This window comes from Equus caballus, chromosome 6, assembly GCF_041296265.1.
Source record: "Equus caballus isolate H_3958 breed thoroughbred chromosome 6, TB-T2T, whole genome shotgun sequence".
NCBI lineage: Eukaryota > Metazoa > Chordata > Mammalia > Perissodactyla > Equidae > Equus > Equus caballus.
This window is the reverse complement of record NC_091689.1, coordinates 67,746,458-67,770,515: the sequence shown is the minus strand read 5'-3', so window position 1 is coordinate 67,770,515 and position 24,058 is coordinate 67,746,458. Positions and strand designations below refer to the sequence as shown.

The 24,058-nt window shown below is 39.4% G+C and overlaps 1 protein-coding gene across 3 annotated transcripts in view; it reads left to right on the top strand.

The window, feature by feature from the left end:
• Window positions 1-24,058, top strand: part of TMTC1 (transmembrane O-mannosyltransferase targeting cadherins 1) — a 257,200-nt gene that overhangs the window by 22,034 nt on the left and 211,108 nt on the right. For 2 of the 3 annotated variants that reach the window (XM_023643308.2, XM_005611007.4), the window contains exons 3-5: window positions 6,671-6,744; window positions 9,236-9,412; window positions 13,161-13,367. In XM_023643308.2, the coding sequence (XP_023499076.2) occupies window positions 6,671-6,744; window positions 9,236-9,412; window positions 13,161-13,367 (458 nt within the window). The remainder of the gene's footprint in view (window positions 1-6,670; window positions 6,745-9,235; window positions 9,413-13,160; window positions 13,368-24,058) is intronic. The other variant, XM_023643309.2, reaches the window with a different exon arrangement.

Sequence of the window (24,058 nt, the reverse complement as noted above, 5' to 3'; positions counted from 1 at the left end):
TAACTGTATAATATGTTAAGGAAAAATGCCAAGGGGGAAATAAAATGGAAATATGAGTTCAAGGGGAAAGGGTGTAAAATGTCTGCCAGTTAAAGAAGAGCCGGTTCATGTTTGTGTAAATGGAAAGTGACGTGCTTCAAATTGCTGTGGTACATTTTAGACTCCATTTAATACATGTAAAAAGTAACATTATGGCCTTATTTTAAATTGTCAGTATTTACAATGCATGGGAAGTTAGATCCTTTCAAATATTTAAAATTATGATGAAAAATTTTAGATGTGAATTTTAAAAGATGGCAGAGATACATTAAGTTTTTAATATTCTTTTTGGATGTCACATGAAGAGAAATAATCAAGGACTGCTACTCTAGCCATGTAGAATATATGATGCTGGGTCGATGGCAATGTTGTAATCTAAGCCCATAGACAATATTACATTTCTGACAATTTTTAAATCTTCATAGTTGAAGCACAGTTGAAAATCTGTGCTTAGAGCGTCTTGGGGAAAATTTTACAAGAAAGAGCAAATGAGTAGGACAGTAACAGTCTGAATCCTATGCTTGCAGAGAGGGAGAGCATAAAATGCAGGTAACCTTGGATAATGTGATCATGAGCTGATACAGTTAGGTTGAATTCTAAGAAAAAAGGAAAATTCTATTAGCAAATGACCTTTAAGAAAGGTTTTCAACAAGCTTTTGTACTAATTGAAAAAAAAATCCGTGGTAACACAATTATAGGGGCAAAGGAGTCTGAGAGCTGGACATTTATTTAGGGAAAAATGTTAGAGGAACTATTTGCGTTCACAAGGAGATGAGAGAGGTGTAAGAAAGAGGCAAAGAAATATGACCTACGTAACAATCTATACTACAGAGTAAAATCAAGAGACTGTTACTTAATTATAGGTATTAGTTCAGGTTTCTAAGGAGGAGGACAGAGAAATAGAAAAAAGAGATGTGCATTGTAGAAGACAGTGATAAATTATTTAAAAAAAGAAAAATAGACCGCAGAGTCAGGGGAGAGGGAGTTAATGGGATATTCTCCCCCTCGTAAAACGAGAACAAAAATGGGACTGTAATTTCTCCCAGGAAGGATGGAGGATTTACATTTTGGGGGGGGAGAGGTTTAATTTAAACATGCTGATGTGATTGAGGATTTTCTCTCTCAATTATGTAATCAACAAATAATTGATGACTTCTTGCTTGGTGCAGACACTCTGCTAGGTGCCAAGGGGGTATGTGGGTGGATAGTGGGGTCCCTACTCACATTTGTTCTCAAGCTCCTAGAAAAGCCAAAGATCATACATATAAATACATAGAAAACAAAGCAATATGTGGTAATAAAACAAGAATCCCAGTGGAGGGTTAAGTTATTTCCTATTTAAGTAGACAGGAGCAAGTTCATTTATTTATTCAATCTTTCAACAAATTTTTGAGTAACTATAATATAGTCACTCAGTGCAGTCACTCAGTGAAGAAGGTAGACCCAGACCTTTCCTCATGGAAGGCCTTGTGATTTTGGGAAGAGTTTCCTGACAGTATATTTCTTGGGAAATTTGTATGTTTTTCTGAATCATGAATCATGAGAAAAATCAGAAGATAAATTGGGAAGATGGGGAAAATCTGTAATTCTCCTATGAGAATTAAAACTTGGCAATCATCATAGAGACATTACTGGTCTGAAGGAATGCGCTTATGTCCAGTCAAAAGCAAGAGCAGGAAATGCTGACACATGGAGTTGAAGGTTAAGGTCAGTGTTTCCAGAACCGGAACAGAGCACATAGAAGAGAATTGGTCAGTCTGGCTAATCAGTCAGTCTGACTTTCAGCCATTGCCATGTATTAAGTATGTGTTGCTGGCCCCATCTGACACTAACGGAACTCATTCTTGCAGATAAAATAATTCATAACATATAGTATACTTTATACAAATCCTATGATTGGTATTCCAAGAAATAACAACGTTTGGGGACAAATTGTCCTTAATTGGCAATTTCCACATGTGATTCTGTTGAGCTGGCTAGGAGATCTGAATGATACATTGTTTAAATTCTATCCTGTTAGGTTCACTGATTTTTTCTACTGTTAGAATATTGGTTAGAGGAGACAGTTCCCAAGTTACAACTACCCCATTGGTGATGGAAACCTGCAACTTGAAACAGAAATACATGCTGTCTATCTGCATGTGTTTTTGATCAAGTCCTTTTGTGCTTCCCAGCACCCTGAGTTCAGCTTACACTGCCATGGAACCAAGCTCAAGGGCCTCCAACTTAACATTCATCTTTGCTTCCCATTGCCCACTCTCGCTCCCTTTTCATTTACTCTGTGCTCTTTGTCACTTTATGCCTTCCCTTCCAGAAACACCCCACATGTTTAAGACCTCTCCTACTTCTGCCTGGAATGCTTCTGCATTCCCGCTCTGGCCCAGGCTTCATATTTGCCTGTCTGGAGCTTCCTGAAGGCCTGCTTGCCTGTCCTTTAAGTTTCAGTGTATAAGCCCAGCCTTCCCATGAAGGCTTCCCAGATCCCACAGTCAACATTAGTCCCTTTCGTCTTCTCATGGCGATGGTCTCTCCTCTTTATGATACGTGCAGTTTCCTTATATCATATTTTTTGACTCCCTACCAGATGTTAAACTCCTCGAGGCAAGTTATATCCCTTCAGCTGGCACAAAACCTGGCAAAGGGGAGGACCTTGGAAAATGCATGTTGACTGGAATAAATCATGCAATTACTGAACATGATGATATTGACTAATTGAATCGGTGAATGACTGAAGTAGACATAGAGTAGTTGATGACAAGCACCTTGTTTTTAAGACATCTAATCCTTTTGCCCCAGCGACCCTAGCTCAACCAGGATATAGAGTAGGTGTTCAATGAGTGCTTGGTGGTTTTTAACTGGCAGCAGAGTCTGTCAGTGTGAGCACTAACATTTCAACACCTCCTCTGAGCTTCTGCTCCAAGGGAAACTACATTCTTTATATCTGGGCACATCCAGCTGGCACATTCTCCTGCTGCTGCTGCTGTTTCCCAGCAGCACTAACCAGCCGCAATTCGAGAAGTTGGGCTGCAGGCGCCTTTAACGCATTAGTTATGCTCGCCTAGCTTGTGATTGCCTCATTCCAACTTGCTACACCCAATATCGGCTTGCATGTCTTGCTGTTGTCCAAGTTGGCCACATCACTTGTGCTGTGATGAGTGTGCCCCTGGGCCCAGATGCCTGGCCTTATGCCAAGACTTTGTTGCTGGCGAGCTGGCCTCTCTGTTTAACCTTTCAGAGGTCTTGCAGGTGTTGCCGAGCTCAGTGCTCAAAGAGGCGGCAGTGTAGACTGAGCAGATCTGGGCTTCACAAGTGAACCATGTGCAGTTGTTGCTTTACAGACTGTGAGTCTGAGCTGAGCCTTGATGCTGAGGTGACATCACATTGTCACTGCCTACCGCCCTTGAGTCATGCAGTCTTCGTGAGTGGCACTCAAGTTCCTTAGAGATTAATGGATCAATGAACAGTGTGTGGTCTGAGCAGCCCCATTAGGGAATACCTTTCACCTCTGTACTGCCAATGACATTCTTTGGCCTTGTCCAGATTTCTCTTGGTATATATTGGACTAGAATTTTTCTCAATTTGTGACTTGCTATCAGCCCATATATGGGTATATAATTGAATTACTTTTTATTTTGATTTTTAATTAATAGATATATTAGATTATCTAATAAAGTTAAATTAAAATATCATACATGTAAACCTTTGAGTAAAAGGATGATTTCCATAAGCCACACAAGAAAACCTGTGTCAGTGCTGAGGCACACTCTCTTTCTCTCCAGAAGGAAGCAGTACACCAATGTTGAGGGGCACTTCATATATATCATCTCATTAATTACATTATTAATTTACATTGATTACATTATTCCAATAACATGAGGCATTACACTCATTTTAAAGATAACAAAACCAAATCTCAGAAATTAAAGATAACACAATTGAGTCCCACTCAGATGGCAAGAGAAGGAATCTGTATTCAAGCCTTGGATGGTCTAGCTCCGTGCGTGTGTCATGGCTTCTCCTTTATGACTGCAAAGGGTGCTCATTATTTGGGGGCACTTATAGGTAAATTTCTCAGAAAACTATTTTCTGCTATTAATTGTTGATGGATTCGCTAACATACCATGGACTCCAGGTCCTCTGTGATTTGGGTGGTGGTGTTTTCTGTGCCTGAAATGTGATCTCTGTTCATTTCCCTTGTGAACCCCTTCTCACCTTTAAGATCCAGCTCAGACCTGACCTTTTGTTTGAAGCATTCTTTGACCCATACCCCATTTTTTTCTTTACAGTTTTATTTCTTGGATTTCAAAAAATTAAGAGAAATATGCACCCTTTTCAAGTAGTAAAATAATACAAAGACTTATGAATAGATTCTGCCCTCCACCCCTCCTCCATTTCAGTCCCTTTCTGAAGTAACACATTGGAAAAAAAATAATTTTAAACTTAAAAAGTATAATGACCATATACTCTTTATCCAGATTCACCGTTTTTTAACATTTTGTGCATTTGTTGTATCATTCTTCCTCTCTCTCCCTCAGTGTATAAGAATATCATTTGTTTTCTGAAGGACTTGAGAGTGGGGTGCATAATTCATGCCCCTTTACACCTTAATAATTTAGTTGTATATTTTCTACAACCAAGGCCATTAGTCATCGTTTCTCTTTAGTCTCCTTAAGGTTAGAACAGTTACCAATCTTCGTTGTCTTTCTATAATATAATTTATAGCTTTAAAAATAATTTAAAATTTATATTAGAATGTATATAATATAAAATGTTATTAATATATTTATTATAATATTGCAATTGGTAATGTTATATAATATATGCTATATTATAAAATTATAATTGTGTAATACATATAATTTATCACATATGACTTACATGTATATTAAAGCTTTATAATATATAAAAATAATATGAATATATTATATGTAAATACATGATATGGAGATATGTAAAAATATAAAATATATAAAAATGTGAATTCATATAGAGTACATTATGTAAGTATAATATATTGTATCTATAATATATAATAATATATGCAATTATATTATGATATATTAGATTATATTATGTGCAGTTATATTATGATAGATTATAATATGAATTGTAATATAATTAGTAAATCATGATATAAATTAGAAGGTATTAAAATATAATAAAATTTAAATGTTATAAATAGGAATATTAGAATTATTATACTTTATACTTTATTAATATAAAATATATACTTATTTATGTATTTTCATATACCAGCCCTCATCCCGGGTTTGTCTGGCATTTTCCTGTGATTATGTTCAGATTATGTATCCCTGGCTGGAGTACTGCTCCAGTGATGCTGTGTCCTTCCTTCTCAGGGTAGCACGTGCAGAGCCTGCCACATCCATTTGCCCTTTATTGGTGAAGTTAAGTTTGATTCCCCAGTCAAGGTGTAATGCAATGTAATGCATTCTCTCCATAGTATAGTTTTTCTTTTTCTTTTTCTTTTTCCAGCTAGTAAGTAATTGGTGAGGAAATGGTTTGAAGCCCTGTGAATACTCTGCACCTCATCAAGCCTTCACACCCCAGATTTAGCATCTATTCATGTCTTGTGATGTTTCTTGCCCAATCCAATCTTTACTCTTCTGGAAGCAAAGTGGCTATTTTCCAACTGTGCTACTCCGTCTGCATTCATTAACTGGCTTTTTAATGTAAGGAAGAGCTCTCCGTTCTACCCATTCACTTGCTTACTGTCTGCATGTATGAACTTATATATGCATTCATTCATTTATTCATTCATCCATCCATATATTTATTATCACTGTGCACTCATGGATGTCTGTTTTTTTCAATGGTTTATAATTTATTACTGTCCTATTTATTTTGATGTTCAAATCGTCTCATATTTGGTCAGTGGGAGCTCCCTGTCACTGGCTTCTCTGTCCTTTTGACATGTACCTGTCATTTTTTGAGCACTTTCTTACTTTCTAACATGAGAAGATGATCCTAGACCCTCTTGTATCTCCTCAGCTTCAGCCCTGGAGTCAGCTACCTCTCCAGGGAGCCCATGTTCTCTTTAGTGGCGGGATGGCTTGTGGTTAGTGCCAGGATGACTCTTTACTCCTGGAGTGTCTTACTTTTAGGCCCTTTCAATGACAGAGCTAAGAAACACACACACACATGCACATACACTCACATATAGTGATCATGAGTTCATACTCTGAAGAATTATTGATTCTTCAACTTACTTTTTTCTAGTATTCTGTAAACATCCTCTGCTCCGTTAGCACTCCAGTACCCAAAGACTAGCATAGTATCTAACATTCAGTCATTGTTAAAAATATTTTTGAATAAACCAATAAATGAATAATCTTTGATGCTGTGAGTGGACCTTCTATAGTCGAAAGGTTAAAAATAAAGTTAAACATGAAAATCTTGCCCTTTTTTTCCTCTTTTCCTCCTTCTAGAAACTTACTGTTAAATATATATGATAACCAGAGGTGGTTCATATATCATGTATCAAAGTTTGAAGAACAATATATCTTCTATCTTATTATACCTTTCATTCACTTAAAAATGAGTACATTTCCATAATGGTTCTCTGCATGTAATTTTCTGAGGTTTTTATTTTTTATTTTTTCACGTTTCCTAGGTGGCTGGAATTGTTGGCAGAGCTGACGTGTTAGCGTGCCTGCTGTTCCTGTTGGCCTTTCTCTCCTACAATAGGTATGTGGGGCTGAGAGTGCCATTCTGTGTGACTACAGTCATGCTGTCTCCTGGGAATTTCTGCCGTGTGTGTGTGTGTGTGTGTGTGTGTGTGTGTGTGTGTGTACACTTTGAGTATCTGCCTGAGAGAGAGGGGAGCTTCCTGGCAGTCAGATACTCAGTGAGCTTCCAAGAGACCTGGGATAGGAAACCGCTCCTTACCAAATACTAGGCTCTTCTCTCTTCCAGCCACATTCTGAACATGTCATAGACTTTTAGCAGAAGCACTGCTCTCCCAGTGCTGGGATGGCAAGCTCTTGCTTCTTGATTCCTCTTACTTGTAGTTTCTTACTGAGACTGGAATTTGGAATCTTAGCTCTGAGCCAGAATATACTGGGTGTAGTCCTCTCTTCTATTTCCTATGATTTGTGTCATTTCTCCTTTTCATTTTGGTTATAAATTTTTTCCCTCTTTATTATCCTCACTAAAGTAGCTCAGAGCTTAAAATAATAAGGCTGAGTTGAAAGTAGTATTTCCCAACTGTGGTTTTCCAATTTACACATCCTTTCATCAGAATACAGAAGCCAGAAGCTCCTTGCTTTGGGAGACTGAAAAGCAATAAAACAGTTTCCCATTATATTGCCCCCCCCCCCCCCCCCCCCCGCCCCCTCACAGATTCTCTCCTGGGTTGTGACATATCCACATAGGGTAAGGGGCAGGTTGAAAAGAGAGTGTGAATGGGGGCAGATGGCTCAGCACAGCCCAGGAAAAGGGGGTTGGTGAGCCATGTTGCCCTATTTCGTGGAGGAATGCCTCATTAGGGATTTGTGAATCTTGACTTTTGGATTGGTTCATTGACCTATGATCTCACGAAGCCCAGTGATTCTGAAGAAGACTGTTCTAAACTAGCGGTTCTTAATATGGGGCAAATTTACCCCTCACCCCAGGGAACATTTGGCAATGTTTGGAGATATTTTTGCTTGTCACAACTGGAGAGGCGCTACTGGCATTTAACGAGTAGAGGCCAAGGATCCTACAGTGTACAGGACAGGCTTTACAACAAAGAATCCTCTTGCCCCATCTGCCAATAGTGCTGAAATTGAGAAACCCTGTTATAAACCAGTTTAGAACTTTGATCAAGAATGAAGTGATTACGTCTTACGAGGTTTTGGTTTAAGGAGTGGAGCCTCTTCTTAGTATAGTACCAGTCCTGTGATGCTGGCTTTGTGACCTCCCACTGCATTGCTAGTCATATAAAACGGTGTTGTGAAAATCTTGAAAATATAGACCCATATTCAACAATTGTTTCCTGTTTCCTCTGGTGTCAGAACAAGATTAATAATTGCTTTTTAGTTTAAACTTGTTCTTTCAGGCTTTTTCTGTGTGGTTGATATATTTAGGAACATGATTCAGCCTGCAACATATCCATATCTGTATGATAATGAGCCATTGTACTACAGATTTCTGTTGCGCACACCATTCTCATTTTTAGCAATTTAAGCTATTGACCAGCTTCCGAGAAAAAGCTTATCTACTGCAGATTTGGTGTATAATTTTAGGCGATTGTTCCAGACATAACAATAAGGGTAAGATGACACAACTACAGAAATGTTGGCCTTTGCCCTTCAAAGAAGTAGGAGTGGCTGGGTGTGGCACCTGTTGAAGGAACAGCGATGTTTCGTGGTGTCGGGCTGATTCTATTTTGTGAGGTGAAAAAAGACTTTACAGTGCTGGAGGGTTTTTGAAAATTCCTCTGGAAATAATACTGAGAAAAAAATAAACTTTACCTAATGCATCCTCGTGGAACATAAATTTAAAAATGCAGATTAGCCAGAAGAAAAGAAAAAGGCTAAAACATCTGTATTTTCATCACGGAGAGAAATGATGATTATGTTTTGGTATATATCTCTCCACCGATTTCTTTGTTTTGTGTACAGAAGCATAGAAAACAGCTTCACTAAAATAATGATAATGATGCTAAACACTTGGCATGGAATGTCATTTATTGAATCCTCCCTACAACACTGCGATCCCGTTTCATACATAAGGAAACTGAGGCACAGAGAGGCAAAGGAACTTACCCCTTATTATCCTGTGAGTTACCTGCAGAGTTGTGATTGGAACCCAGGAAACCTAGCTCCAGAGTTCATGCATATGGCTTAGTAATCTGTATTATTCACTTAAAATATATTCACTTAAATATCTTTCCATGTCACTAAATACATCTCTATGGTAGCACTTTCAATGGCTTTTTAGTGTTCAGTTCTTATGCCCCATAGTTTACCATCATTTATATAGACCTTAAATACCAAATTCAGTATTGCTGGGCATTTTTGTTTTCCAACTTTTCAATTTTAGATAATTCTATGATGAGCATTCTTGAGGAAATCTTGGCTCACCTACTTACTTAGAATACAATGAAATTGATGTTAGACCTTATCTTTAAAAGGTGATATTTCTTAGCCACCCACATTTCTTCTTAGATTAAAAGAAACTCGACCTTGCTTTTCAGGAGTGTGGACCAGTGTTGTGTTGGGGAATGTTTCCCTCCCACGGCTTCTCCCTTCTTCTTGCTGCTCAGTTTGTTTCTGGGGACCTGCGCAATGCTGGTGAAAGAGACAGGCATCACCGTGTTCGGCGTGTGCTTGGTCTATGATCTCTTTTCGCTATCCCACAAGCAAGAGAAATCGTAAGTCAATTTAAATTTTGGATATCAAGCAGTGCAGGTACAGAGAAGAATTACTTAAATCAGTAGTTTTTAAGCTTTCATTAAAAAAATAGAAGTATAACATTTTGTTAAATGTAAGCTCACCTTAAACTGTAATATAATAAAGTTATTTCATTAAGATAAATGCATTATATATGTTCAAACTCTTCACACTTTTATAAAAATGAATGAGGATTATAACGTTTTTGTGAGCCCGGAATTTGGAATTGAAAAGTGTCTATGCTAATTGCAGGTTTATATAGCTAGATTGTTTTGGTTGCATACTACTGAGAAATCTTGATTCACAGAGGAGTGGTTGCAAATGGTTAACAGTTTGTTAACAGCTTGCTTTGAGTCTCTTCATTCCAGTTGAGTGTTATCCATCAAAGAACACAGGAGTCTGTTTACTTGCTCAAGGGGTGGTGCTGTTACCTAAGAGTTTTGGGAGGCATCTTTTGAGATTCCACACAGAGCCAGCCTAAACCATACAAGATCTCTCTCGCATTGTATTCAAATTAAAGAGCAAATTTATTTAGTTGCCCTTTTCCATTTAAAAATTTTAAGGCACATTCATTTAAGGCACATTCAGTTTTAGATGATAAGAGTGATTAAGGTGTATTAAAAGTTCAAGCAATACTATAATTTTCTGCCTCTATCAAATCCATAATTACTAACCGTTTGACATGCAGACCCCATTTTTCAGTAATTATTAGGCCCTTACTTTTGAACTTTGAAAAAAATGTGGTTGATTTCTTCTCCTGCCTTGTCCGATGAAGAATTTTATCTTTAAAAAAAATCCTGCCTTTTTATCCCATTCCCTACCTCCTTATGCTTCTTGACATAAAGATAAGAGCAGCGCTGTTGAGTGGCAACAAGCTGAGATGAGTCATTAAGTTCTGATCACCTTCCTGCCTGGGTGTACTTGGAGATAATTTAAATAGATTTTAGTGCTCTGTTGGCGCTCGGTAAATCTCAGAGGCGTGTATAAAGAAGGAGGCCAGTTATCATTTTGACCCAAGCTCGTGCCAAGAAAGCTGTGAGCCAGAGGACCTCCCCTTGGCTTATATGAGAATGACTTTCCTGTGTCCTCTCAACCGACGGGAGTAATCACATTGCTTCTTTACTTTCTAGAGAGCAACCTATCAACCTCTCTTGCTTCCCACTTCCTTCTTGCATCCTCGTCTGCCACCTAACATCTTTCTCAACGACAGCAGAAGGATGTGACAACTGACTGCAGGCCCTCCCCTTTGGTCCAGTCCAGAGCTATTTTAACCTCATCATTAAGGTCCTGTCTCCTCTGGTCTTGGGACTCTCCAGCCCACTATTGCCCACACTCCTTTCTTCTTCATCTGGGCCCTTTTGAGCTAGGCTTTTTTCAAAGGGAGTAATTGTCTCTTTGATTCCTTTACTAATCGTTCTTGACCTTCTTTGTACTAAACTGCTACAAGTCCTGTGTTAGGAATAATACTGCTGACATGTAGCTCAGAAGCTGGATGGCTCATAGACTGTAATTTTTTTTTTTTTTTTTTTTTTTAGTAACTTTCAGCTGTCATAGCCAGCAGCTCTGCCTCAGTGGAGACTCATTCTTTCCTTCATCCTTTTATCCACCCATTTCGACACATGCTCATTCTGTGCCTGGTCAAGAACAAGACAGATAAGATTCCTTCCCCCATGGAGCATATATGATATGGGGGGAAACAGACATCACATAAGTAATCTCATGAGGAACTGATTACAGAAGGAACTGAGAGCACGTGATGGGAAGACCTGGCCAATAATGGTTAATATCTCTGGAGTGCACGCCATGTGCCAGGCGCAGTGCCATGCCATCTACAGGTGTGAAGTCAATGCTCACAACAGTTGTTACTTTGCTTTACAGAGGAGAAAAGAGAGGCATAGAAAGTAACCTCTCCAAAGTCATCCAACCCCAGGTGGAGCCAGAACTTGGACCCTTGTCTGTGTGACTCCAGAGCCACAGGGTTACCCCTCGGTGCTCTACCTCCATGAAAGACACACAGGACGGGGATCTGGAGACCTCCCAGGGTCTGGGCTCACAGTGGTATCCTGAGACTAGCTCAGAGGGTCTGAGGGTAGTGGAGGTCATAATCCCTTTGTGAATCTCACAAAATTGTGTCTCCATTTCCTAGAATAATGTACATACTCATAGGTTTTCACAAACTCTTCGGGGTCTACCCCCCCCCCACTTTATCTGCTAATTTAGAGTAAACATCTAAATTGTTCTTGAGGTCTTTCATTGTATGGTCCAGGCAGCAGGAAAGAAATGACAGAAACAAGCATTGGAAGCATTTTCCTACGTGAAGAACAATTTATTCCTAAATTTTCAGATTGGGCCACATGAGTGGAGTGTCATTTCTTTTATTGGACATCACCTTTAGGAAGAAACATTTTCAGTGAAAGATCAGCTCCTGAAAGTTAAATTTCTTTTTGCTTTTCTTTCTTTTTATAACATTAGGATATAATTTCCAACATGCAGAGAATAACATTCCCCGATCCCAGTCCTCACCCTCTCTCTGTAGAAGTAACCACCATCCTGAATTTGGCACTTTTCATTCCTATGATTGTTTGCGTGCCATTGCTTCATGTGTATATACCAGTGAATGTCAAATAATATTGTTTTACATGCTTGCAAACTTTATATAAATGGCATCACTTGCTTTTCATTTAACATTGGACTTTTGAGATAGATCAATGTTGATACATGTAACTCTAGTTCATTTATTTTAACTGATGTATAGTATTTAATTATCACAATTTATCCATTTTCCTGGATTTGGAATTACTTTCCCGCTTTTTGTTATAAACTGTGCTGCAGTGGGTTTTTATGTGCACATACATGTCAGTTTTTCTAGGGCACGGCCATAGAAGTGGAGTTGCTGGGACCACAGAGAGATGCTTGTTCAGTGTTACATGCTGAGACATTGCTCTGGAAATGATTGTAGCAGCGTATGAGAATTCCCTCTGTTTCACATTCTTACCATCACTTGGTAGTATCAGACTTTATTTTTTTTCTCTTTTTGGTGAGGAAGATTGTCCCTGAGCTAACATCTGTGCCAGTCTTGCTCTATTTTGTATGTGGGACATCGTCATAGCACGGCTTGATGAGCGGTGTGCAGGTCTGTGCCCAGGATCCTAACCTGTGCACCCTGGGCCACTGAAGTAGAGTGCGTGAACTTGACCGTTACACCACCCAGGTGGCCCCAGTATCAGACTTTTAAATTTTTCCCCAGCTAGTGGTTATGAGTTATACCTCAGAGGATTCATGAAAGAAAAATGTGAGAGTACGTTGGGTGGATCAGCTATGAACAGTATTTTATAAGATCGTAATAATGTAAATCCCAAATACCACTTCAACCAAATTATGAGAATTCAAATCATATTTATTATGAGAGAAATGTATTTGGAGGGTGAGGGATGAAGAGAGAGAGTGTGTGTGTGTGTGTGTGTGTGTTGGTGACCATGTAAGAGGGACTGGGTCCTAGTCTTCTATAGTAGGAAGTCAATATGATAAGTTCTAAAACTGAAAAAAAAGATATAAGTATGTAATTTTGCAAATATTGTGGTAAATACCAGAAACGGAAGAGCTAAAAGACTTGAGAATGGTTGCTTCCAGGGAGCAGGACTTGGGGATGGAACAGGGGACTGCTGTTTCTTGTTGCAAGCCTTGTCATTCTGTTTGACTTTGTTTCCCCTCAATTCCGTGCACAATTAGGAGCAATGGGGTCATCCCTCATCGCAGCCCGCAGCAGCCCCGGAGCCCCCAGCCCTCCTCACTGCCAGCGCACCCTCTCCGGGAGAACGGGAAGCAGCAGCGGTTCCCTCACAAAGGAGCTTGGGGTGGCTGCCACTCCCCATTGCCACCAGAACCCAAGAGCAGTGGATTCCCGGTGTCTCCTCGAGCTGTGTGGTCCATGATGAGGTACTGGGCTGGGCTCCTCGCCTGTGCGCGTTTTCACCATCCCGCATCACCTCTTACAAAGTAGGATGACTGGCGAAGGGAAGCCCTGCGTTGGTTCTTTGTGACCTCCCACTCTCCCTCCCTCCCTTCTTTCCTGCTCTCTCTCCCGCTTCCTTTCTTTTCTCCCTCCTTCCCTTCCTTCCTTCTATTAGATCAGATAAGAAGGGAGTAGCTAGCAGAAGCAAGTAGGAGCCCTGCTGTCTGCTGTTACTTGGGAGCAGGGGGTGAGCTGTGTGGCTGTGAAGCCTCAGTTAAGAAGAGCAGACATTTTACTGCTTCCCTGGTGGAAGAGCCCTGCATCGGAGAGGAGGCGCCCTCAGTTTTCTGGGGGAGGAACGCGCTCTGCCCTCCCCCTGCGCTGCCTCTCCCTGCACCCTGTGTGTGATGGGAATTTATCACAGCACAAGGGTGGGAGGAAGCCCAGGAGACGCTGCCTCTCACAAATGTTTCTGAGGATGCAGGAAAATCTTCACAGCATGCTATTTTCTTTCTTTTTTTAATATTTTGACCTAGCCATGAAAATTAACATGCGTTTATCAGAATAGGTGCTCACTAAATTAGATTGCCTCTAAAATAGCTCAAGCCATGGAAAAGTCAGAATTTAATAAAGATGGAAATTCAGTTCATATGATTAGCGCTTTACCACTTCTGATTGCTGTTCCTATTACTCTGTGCAGTCCTGGAAAACTCCCTGTTCAGGGTCTTTGTTTCCAATTATTGCCTCCTTTGCCTGTCTTTTGCATCTTTCTCCATTCATCTGTTCACCAACAAATGTCTGCTGAGCATCCACCATGTGCTAGGCGCTGTTCTAGGCCCCAGGGATGTCCTGGTGAATAAGGAAGACAACGTCTTTGCTCTTGTGTGGCTTCCCTTTCTGTGGAGCAAGACAGACACTGAATAATGAACAATGAGTGAACAGTGTGATGGAGAGTGATGGGTCTGTCTGGCCTGGGCAAATTCAGATTGGTTGGTGAGGGAAGGCCTCCTGAATCCTCGTGAATGAGAGAAAGAACCAGCCGTGCAAAGCTCTGCAAAGATCTGGGCAGAGGCTTCCAGACTTGGGGTCATGAGCGAGTGGGGATGGGAAAGGGTGCAGTCAGTGGGTGGGCAGGCCCGAATGCTGAAGGACCGTGTTGGCCATAGAAGCAAGTTTGGATTTTATTCTGAGTGGAATGGGAAGACTTTGGAGCTTTTTTTTTTTTTTTTAAGTGTGGAGAGAAATGATTACATTTCTTTTTGAAAATGTTCACACTGGCTTTTTGTAGGGCGTGATGTTAGGGGGCAGGAGTGGAACAGGGAGAGGGGCTAGGAGGCCCCTACACAGAGTGAGAAAGAACGGGGCTTGGCCAAGGGTGATAGAGACTGGGAGGAAGAGATGTGGTGGATTTGGGGTATCTTTCAGATACACATCCAACAGGACTTACTGATGTTTGGGGTGAGGGGGTGAGAGAAAGGAAGAAAACAAGAGTTTTTGGATTTCTGGCTTAAAAAGTTGGGTGGATGTTGGTGTCAGTTACTGAGGTGAAAGGCTAGGGGAGAAATAGATTTTCTGAGAGTTGGGGGAAGATAAAATCGCCATAATGCATAAAATTCCTGAGGAAGAAAGAAGAGAGATAAATAGTCAAAACACTGAGGAAATCTTAACGTTGTAGAAGGCTGTGGAGGAAAAGAAGACAAAACATTTGGGGAACTTGTAAATTTTTTAAAGGAAGGCAAAGGAGGAGAAAAAGAGAAATTAATAGAGCATTGAAGACTTTCAAGGTGGGACAGAAGTCAGGCTATAGAGACCTTGAATTCCGTGAGGACAGGGACCTTGTCACTCACATTTGTAGCCCCAATTCCTTTTATTCTGTCTGTCTATTTGTAGTTGCTCAAACATTTGTGAAATGAGTAAATTAATGAGTGGATGGTAAGGAAGTGTTGGAATTAAACATAGATATAACGTTTTTAGTGAATTTGATACTGAAGGAATGGGGGAAAAAGGATGTTCACTGGAGGGATGTTAAGTTTTTGTTTTCATTTTTATTTTAAATTTAGTGAACCTGTGTGTGTATACGTAGATAACTTGTAGAGAGGAGAGGCAAAAGATGATGGAACAGAAAGGAATAAGATGAAATAGGAATACCAGTGATGTGCTGATAAATATTTAATAACTGGCTCTCCCAAGAAAGGAAATCCTGACTTGTAGTGCTTACCAATTTCCATGTAAATACTCCAGCCATGGCTGTTTCCAAGCTACAAATGTGACATCACTGAACGTGGAGTTGGGAGAGATGTGCAGTGGCCCATTGTCATGCAGTATTTCCACTACCAAGAGACAATAGACATAGATAACCTCAAGAGCATAGACAACAATAAAATGAAGTAAGCTAATTAGGAAGTGATGAGCTTTGAGGATTTATTACCTTTGTTTTTAATATGATTTACGGTCATACATCACTTAATGATGGGCTACATTCTGAGAAATGTGTGGTTAGGTGATTTTGTTGTTGTGCGAACGTCACAGAGTATATTTACACAAACCTAGATGGTATAGCTTACTGCACACCTAGGCTGTATGGTATTAATCTTATGGGACCACCATTGTATATGCAGTTTGTCGTTGACCGAAAGTCGTTGTGCAGTGCATGACTGTATTTAATTTTAAGTTTATATAATTTAATTTTCAAGAATGGCTGTTTTTAATAATGGGCTTGCAAAATTCATGAAAATTTACTAGTCATTTCTTGCAAGCCAGTGTGAACCAGCTCCAGCACACCAGTGAAGAAGGTTCTGCTGGGGCAAGAAAATTTTGTATCTGTTATCCATCTACTGTGTACCAGGCAGTGGGCAAGCACTTCCCATATGTTATCCCATGCAACTGTCACAATATCCGTTTAGGGTAGATGTTATAGTTCCCATTGCCAGGAGGAAATGGAAGATCTCAGAGGTTAATAAACCTTGTCCATATTTACCTAGTTCGTAAGTGGTAAGATCAAGATTGGGGCTCCAGCTGCTTGATCCCTAAACCTGTGCTTTGCCCATTTGCCATGCTCTAAAGTCCAGAGTCCCGGGCAAGGACCCAGCTTTAGGGAGGCATTCTCTGTGGAGCTGGCCTCCCTGTTGAACTCTCATGGGTAGGAAGATTCTTGCAATCATCCTTGGGTCCACAAATGAGGCCCCTCTTGCCTTCTTTATAGGGGATTGGCGCTAATATGTTGAATTAGATGACATGCTTTTGTAGCTTATACTTTGGTGTTTTTTTTTTTTTTTTTTACCCAGAGCACCAGGCTATGTATTTTAGAAAAAAATGATGCCCAGAGAGCCATATACAGCACAGAATCTTACTAAGTTAACATGTTTGTGGGCAAGAAGGACCATTTTCCCTCCTTGGAAAGATAGCTTGTCATATATTTTCCCTCTTGGAGAGGAATGGTGTTATATATTTCGGTATAAATTTGATTCGTGTTAAAATTACTTTTGAAAAGTATGCTTGAACTTTTGTCAGAAGGTGATGAGGTAAAGCAAATCAGAGTTCGAAGAGGCAGTGTTTCCCTGGTTCTTAAGATCTCTGCAGACAGCATTTAAACACGGCTCCTTTGCCTCCTTGATCCTGGACAAGTTATTTTATCTCTATGAGCCTCGATTTTCTCATCTAATAGGAACAGTAGCACCTTATCCTCAGATTCGTTGTCAGAACTAAAAGCAGTAGTACGTGTAATAAGCATGTGAATAGGTTCCTGGCACACAGTGGACATTCAGCACGTGGCAGCAAGCAGCATTGTTATTAGAAGGTTAGTGTTATGAATATTATTATTCCTGTGTGGCTTTGTGAACCCCAGGATGCATCGTGAAATGGTGATCCTCCAGGATGCAGGCAGGGAATGAGGAGTTCCTGTGGGATTTTTTTCTTGGTTGAACTTAGAGACTGTTTGCTAGTACATATTTGTATTGTATGCATGGCATTAGGCTGACAAAAAATTGGGCTAAACACTACCAGTTCAAATGTTTTCAGAAGTTAGCAAGCACAGGCACAAATCCTCAACCCAGGGAAAAATCCTACTGCAAGTCATTTATTTAGCCTCCTGTTTTTCTGTGATTTGGCGATTGGCTTATAGGTAGAAAGTGCAATAAAAAACCTAGGACCTAGAATATACACTCTGGAATGAGATAAAATTTCAGTTGGTATTACCTTTTTACTGAATTACTCCTTGTGAAATGAGAAATGTTTTGTATGTAAACATTCCTTCTCCCTACCCTCCTTATTACATCAAGTTCATTCACACATGGGCACACTTTCCCTTTCACATTAGAAAGCTCAGTGAATTCTACATGAAATCCTATCTTCATAACTCATATCTATATGTATAATTGTATGTAGTCATTTTTTATTTATATGCTGGAATGATTTCATGTTTAAATGACAATGATTACAATGGGCGTTGAAGACAGTTTTTGACTCAATGAATTCTTGCTCATTTCCTCTTTTTTCTGCTACCTTCCAAGGTCTCTCATGGATCACTCATTCATTCAACAGTATTTTCTGAGCACCCACAATGGGCCAGGCACCATTTTTGGTGCTAGGAACGTGGCAGTGAAATAACAAAGCCTTCCCCTCATGGAGCTCAGTTGGATGATGATCATGGTGTTTTTACTTAATAGAAGCTCATTTTCTACTTTTGTGGGCAAGACACTGGTTAGATTTTTCACTTCAGTGGGTCTTAAAAGTTTTTCTTCTAAATCCCTTGCACGTAGGCATGCAAATCAAGAAACTAAGATAGGTTTAGGACTAGGGAACACTTTGGTACTAAAGTGAAATCGTGAGGCAATTAAATTCAGGGACTTGGGAAGGCGTATACATATTTTGACCTTCACTGATGGAATGAGTAACTGATCTTTTAAGTGTTTTAATGCTAATGCTTTATTTCTGTAGACCTTGCATTACACTCTTTTTCCCCAAAGTGAGAAATGCTGTGCAGATTAAACTCCTGAGGTGGGATTTTGAACTTTTCTGCTACACTTATGATCCTGTGAGTAGGGCAGAAGTGTTTCAGGTCATTATTAACAGCCTCTTATCAGCTTTGAGAGAAACTTAGTGAGCTAGTGAAGTGAGAATTGCAGGTGATAAGAAAAAAATCTGTTGAAAGCCTATATACTGATGAATAACTGAGTTCTCTTGTGCCCCTCTTTTCCCCAACCAACCATTTTACACACTTTTCCCATGGACTGATCTCAGATGAGCCATTTTCAATCTCATTCAGCTGCTGCTTTCAAAAATGAAATGACCCAATGAAAGAGGTGTGGAATTAACCAATAGGTTTCCGCAGAAAATACATCCGGCAGTTAAAAGTGACGTTTGTGGGTTCATCATCATAAACCCCTCCACTACTTTAAAATCTTTTAATGCAAGTGTAAACCTCAATGATGAATCCACGTTAAGAACACAAACCACCTCATGGAAGTAGATATTAATTAAGATCTCATTTTAAACAGACTTTGCAAATTCTTTAGTTGCTGCTGATCAGTTTTCCTCACTTTCTTTGCTTTGTTTAAAGAAGAGCTGGGCCTCATTTTGCTATGGAATTCTCTCTCTTCTTCCATGGCATAAATACATTAGTCTTTAGATGTAGTTCTTAGATGGCTGCATCCAGATCCCTGTGACTTATTTGTGGGAGGTAGGTGCATGATGGTGGTGAACCCAAGAAAGCAGTCACTTTCAGGCTGCATTTTATGATGACACTGACCAAACCAACTAGCATAATTATTGTTAAAATTATTTATTATTAAGCAACTTTATCACTGTTTACATGATCCTGTCATTTGGATACAATATCCGAATGATATCCTCTTCTGATCTTTGTCCCATACATGCCCCAAGCCTTTTCATAGCTTGTCCATTTCTTTTGAATATAGTGAATTGACAATAGCTTTTGCCAGGACCCTGTCTCCCCTTCATTGTTACTGAACTGCAGACATGCTTAGTAAATACGAAGGCACTGGAGAAGGGAGGTGGGTAATTGCTGCAGGCATTTGTCCTCCACTGGAGAAGGAAATATTTTATTGGGAAGGGTGAACAAATGGTTGTGGTTTGCTTTAGGAATGATGGAAATATTGGGAAATTTATTTTAAAAAGTAAAAATTTAAATAAAAAAGTTATTTTCAAAAATCGCTTGTGTCAATGAGAGTTACCAGGCGTCTTAATTATGAACTATATTTATTGGGATAGTGTCATCAATGTGCCTTTAATGTTCTTTGGTGGATTGATACCCAGCCTGTGCTCCCAAGTTCCTTAAAAGTAGCTTTTCCCAAATATGGAACTTACCAGAAAAATCTTCTCTTCTGATAGAGAATTAGAAGAGAGTTTTTTTTTTTTTTTCTATTTCCTAACCATTAGTTGAGAGTGATGTTATTCCTTCTGAACCAGCCCAAGGGTATGTGGTGAAGCAAGAATTACTTTGATGGGTTTGTCTGAAAGCTTATTGAAATCCGCTTTGGTTCTTGAACTGAGTTCAGCACTAAAATGGATCATTTCAATAAAGTGTTCCTTGGCTTCATTCAGAACTGAGCACTAAAAGCTTCTTCCAAATAAATCACAAGCTAAGGAGGCGAAATTCCTATTAATTTATGGATAGCAGTTGGTAGAGTTTCTAACTGCTCACAGCCCCTCGTTATTCTGCTTAACCTTGATTGGGTACCGATTCTTGGCAATCTTCGATCCTCTGTGAATTTCAGTCAGTGGATGATAAGTTCTTTCCTTTTCAGTGTAGAGCAATCAAGCTTAGGGATCTGCCTTCCAACTGGATGCACAGGGACATATGTTGAAAGAGAAAACCATCAGAATGTAGGCATTTCTTGCTGGCGTGCAGTTTTGTCACTGCCACACTTGGCTCTTAGAAGATCTCAGGCTTCATGCTTTTCCATCAGTTCAACAGTCACCATATGGAATACTCAACCTCTGTCTTGCATGGCTAGGTGACTTCGAGGTCACAGGACATCTCTCCCCTCTTTTGCAGAATACAGCTAGTGCTCTTAGGGTGTTGGAGGGAGTTTGGTCCTGATTTCTTTGCTCTTTTTGTTAATACTACTGTCATCCAGCTTAATTGTTTTTCTATTTCTCTTTTTTAATGTAGCCTGCTGAGAGGTTGTGGAGTGATTGTAATAAAAGCAGTATCAGTTCATCTTAGCATTGTAAGCACTCAGGGTGTATATAAATAATCCTTTCACGGGAACATTATTCTACGCCAGGCAATAAATCATGGTAGCTTCAGATAATTTGGGGGGATTTCTAGTTTGTTACTCTGAAAATTGTCTGCCACATGTTTTGATCTGGTGCTGTTTTGTAGATTGAATGTGACAGAGTCTTAAAAATATACCTGCTTGAAAAAAAACATTTTTAAAAATTCAGCAAGAGTTTGGAGGGACATTTTGTCCAGCAGAAGGAAAAAGAATTGTGGAAAAATAAATGATTTGAAGATTCTCTTATGATTCAGAAGCAAGCATCACGATCATGATTTTCATCAGTATCAACATTATGGGTACCACTGTAGCCCCCATGGAGTGGGCAGTTACCAATCACCAGGAATCATGTTACAGGATTTAGGTCCGGCCTACAATTTTAATTCTTACGAAAACTTATGAGGTGGACAGTGTACCTAGCAGTAAAGAGCATGGACTCATACCAGAGCGCCTGGGTCTAATTCCGCTCCACTGTTTACCAGGTATATGATCTTTGGCAAAGTACTTCAACTCTCTGTTTCCCCAGTGTCGATGGCTGCAATACCAGGCATTCTGAGGAAAATAGGAGTTAACACATGTAAAGAACTTAACATAGCTTTTAATTGTGGCTTTTCATAAATGGTAGTCCTAGGATTTAGCTTTCCCCACCACCATGCTTATTTTTGCCAAAGCCCATATAGAAGAGTTACTGTTTAGAAATCTTTTCTTTATAGCGTTTGCCTTTTCTTTGCTGCATTTATGAAAGAAAGTCATATAGTCTTGATTTGACTTGTTTATGATATCTAGTTATTTTCTCTCTTTCTATGAGCTTACAATATTTTAGAGGGAAATGATTGTAAAGGAAAAATATTCTTGTAGCAATGATGGAAAGTTCATTGAAGTTTAGCAGGAGAATAGAATGCCTCTGTTAACACTTATTCTTACCAGTGAATGCTATCCTCTATAAGTTGTCTCAAAAGATATGCTTAGAGTTATTCTTAGTTTCTGAGACTAATAGTTGACCTTTTTATTAAAATTTTTTGATGTATTTAGAATGAGTATTGAATAAAACATGACTTTAAGAAACAAATCATTAGGTCAAAAATCAAATAATAAAGACTTAATTTCCTAGTTTTTCAGATGGCTTATAACCGTATAGGAAGATGTATGTCATGTTGTAGATTTATGAGTGTTTAATGCTATTCATATTATTCAAACCATGATCTTTATTACTTTATATATAATCTAGAAAATGCATATTGATTTTGAAATCACCCTTAGCAGCAGTTTCCATGAGGAGCCTGGCATTAAAGATTTGCTCTTAACGATTTGACCTCTGAAAGTATTGGTAAAGTGTTTAAAGGGAACATAAGTATGGATATTTTAGGGGATGAAGGCAATTCATATATCATAATTCAGAAAAAAATAAAACAACCAAAGCCAAGCAACCAGCTAGAGTTGGATGTAGGTGAGGAATAATGTTTATGTCTTAACGTTAAGAGTTAGACATGCCCTCAACACCTAATGAATAACCAGTACATTTCAGTTTTTGGGTGGGAGAGCTTTTGGTTCCTGACAGTTAAGTCTTTATCATAGATTTTTTTTCATACTTTGCATTTGGCTCTCTTAAGTAATTTTCCTTTGTGACTGTGAAAGGAGTGTAACTTTGTGAAAGGAATACTGTAATTATGATAAAAAAGTTTTGATTAAAAAAAGGTGCATATTTAGTTATAAAACTGTAGTTTTGGTTTTCATGCAAGTCAGTGAGAGACTGTGCACATATCCTCAATGCAATTTGTTTTTCTCTTCTTTACAGCACATAATTTATAGGCGCAAAGAATAGGTAAACCTTTTAGGTAAGTCAAGATTGGGTACCAATTTCCAGATATTTTTAAGCAGAAAGTACAGGTGTGATAATGCTTGATGTCTAAGAAAACATCATGTCTTGAACAGTAAAGCGCTCGTCATTGTCTCTACAGCTATTAATGAAAAATCTGAACAAGGTAGTGTTGCTGATTATTTTTTTGAAAGAGAAGAGCTATTTTCTGGGTTATGCTGGGTGTAAAGAAACGAGAGGCAACGTGGGGCAGTGTGAGGAGCCATGACCTGGTTGGTGGGAAAACTGTGTTCTAATCTGATTCTGATTTGCTGTGGTCCTTGGGCCAGTTATTTTACTTCCATGTATTTCTGTTTTTCTTATCCATGAAGTGATGCAAGGGAGACAAGATGGGGTGGTCTCATGTCATTTGATACTCTTTCTAAGGTCTATTGTGGTCAAACTCTCATGAAACTGTGCTGCACTTTTCCTCTTCTTTCTTAGTCACTGTACTCCCTTGGCATATGTGGAGTTTGAAGTTGTGTGGGAATTGGAGGTTGACCCTAAAATGAGATGCCATAATGAGTCTCTCTTAAGTGACTAAAGATTGGGTGGGACATTTTGATAATGGGCATTTTATTATTTTCTCATTTCTTTTTCCATCCTGGATTCTTGACTGCCTAAGTCTTTGGAACTTAAATGTATTGATGGAAATTGTTGATATTAAAACAAAGATTAAATTTTACCTTCTACATATTTTGCCTTCAATCATCATAGACATCGTAGATGCTGTGCATTTGCGAACTGACTCCTGTTGACTCTTCAGAAATGGTTTGTTGAATCATTTGATTAATAAACATTTATTAAACACTTAGTATTTACAGATATCTTAGGGATTATTTTCTTGCAAAGAACAAAGCTTTTTAAAAACTTCTTTAAGCAAATTGAGGTATTTATTAGAAGGATAGACTAGACTCTAACAGCACCCCTGGCATGGGCGTTGAGCTTGCTTTCTGGACACAGGGACTGCCAAAGTTAAAACATTTATTTTTTGCCTCTTTGGGGCTTCATGGTACCTCTTTTGCCTTTGTAAAATCCATGTTGTTCCCCTTTTCCCCTCTTTTTAAAGACTGACTTTTCTTAATTTGGTAAGTGTAGGGCTGCCTCAATTGTAGCTTAAGATAGCCTCTCAGTTCAATTCTCTGTAAAGGATGGACTACAATGACTGTGTCCTGACTCCAAATTCTGGAAAAAGAGACTCTAATTGGCCCAACATGGATTAGCTTTCATCCCCTTGGGGAAGTCACACAAGTAAAAAGAGACTCATAGGAGTGGCAAGTGCAATGATGGGTGTGTATACATTGAGTTGTGGGATACACAGGAAAGGATAGCTTAGCCAGCCTGGGAAGTGTGCCTTAAGCTGAGTCTTAAGGGGTGAGACAACGAACTGAAGAAGGGCGGGACGGTCCCCCCAGGCAGAAAGCACAGCATGAGGGAGGACACAGAAGTGTGCACCTGTGAAGTGTGCGTTTGTGTGTGTGTGTAACTACAAGCAGCTCAGGACACCGTAATGGGAGACAAAGCTGAGAAGCCAGCCCTGTCATGGAAGAACTTGGGAGAGATGCCAAGGGACATGGATTCC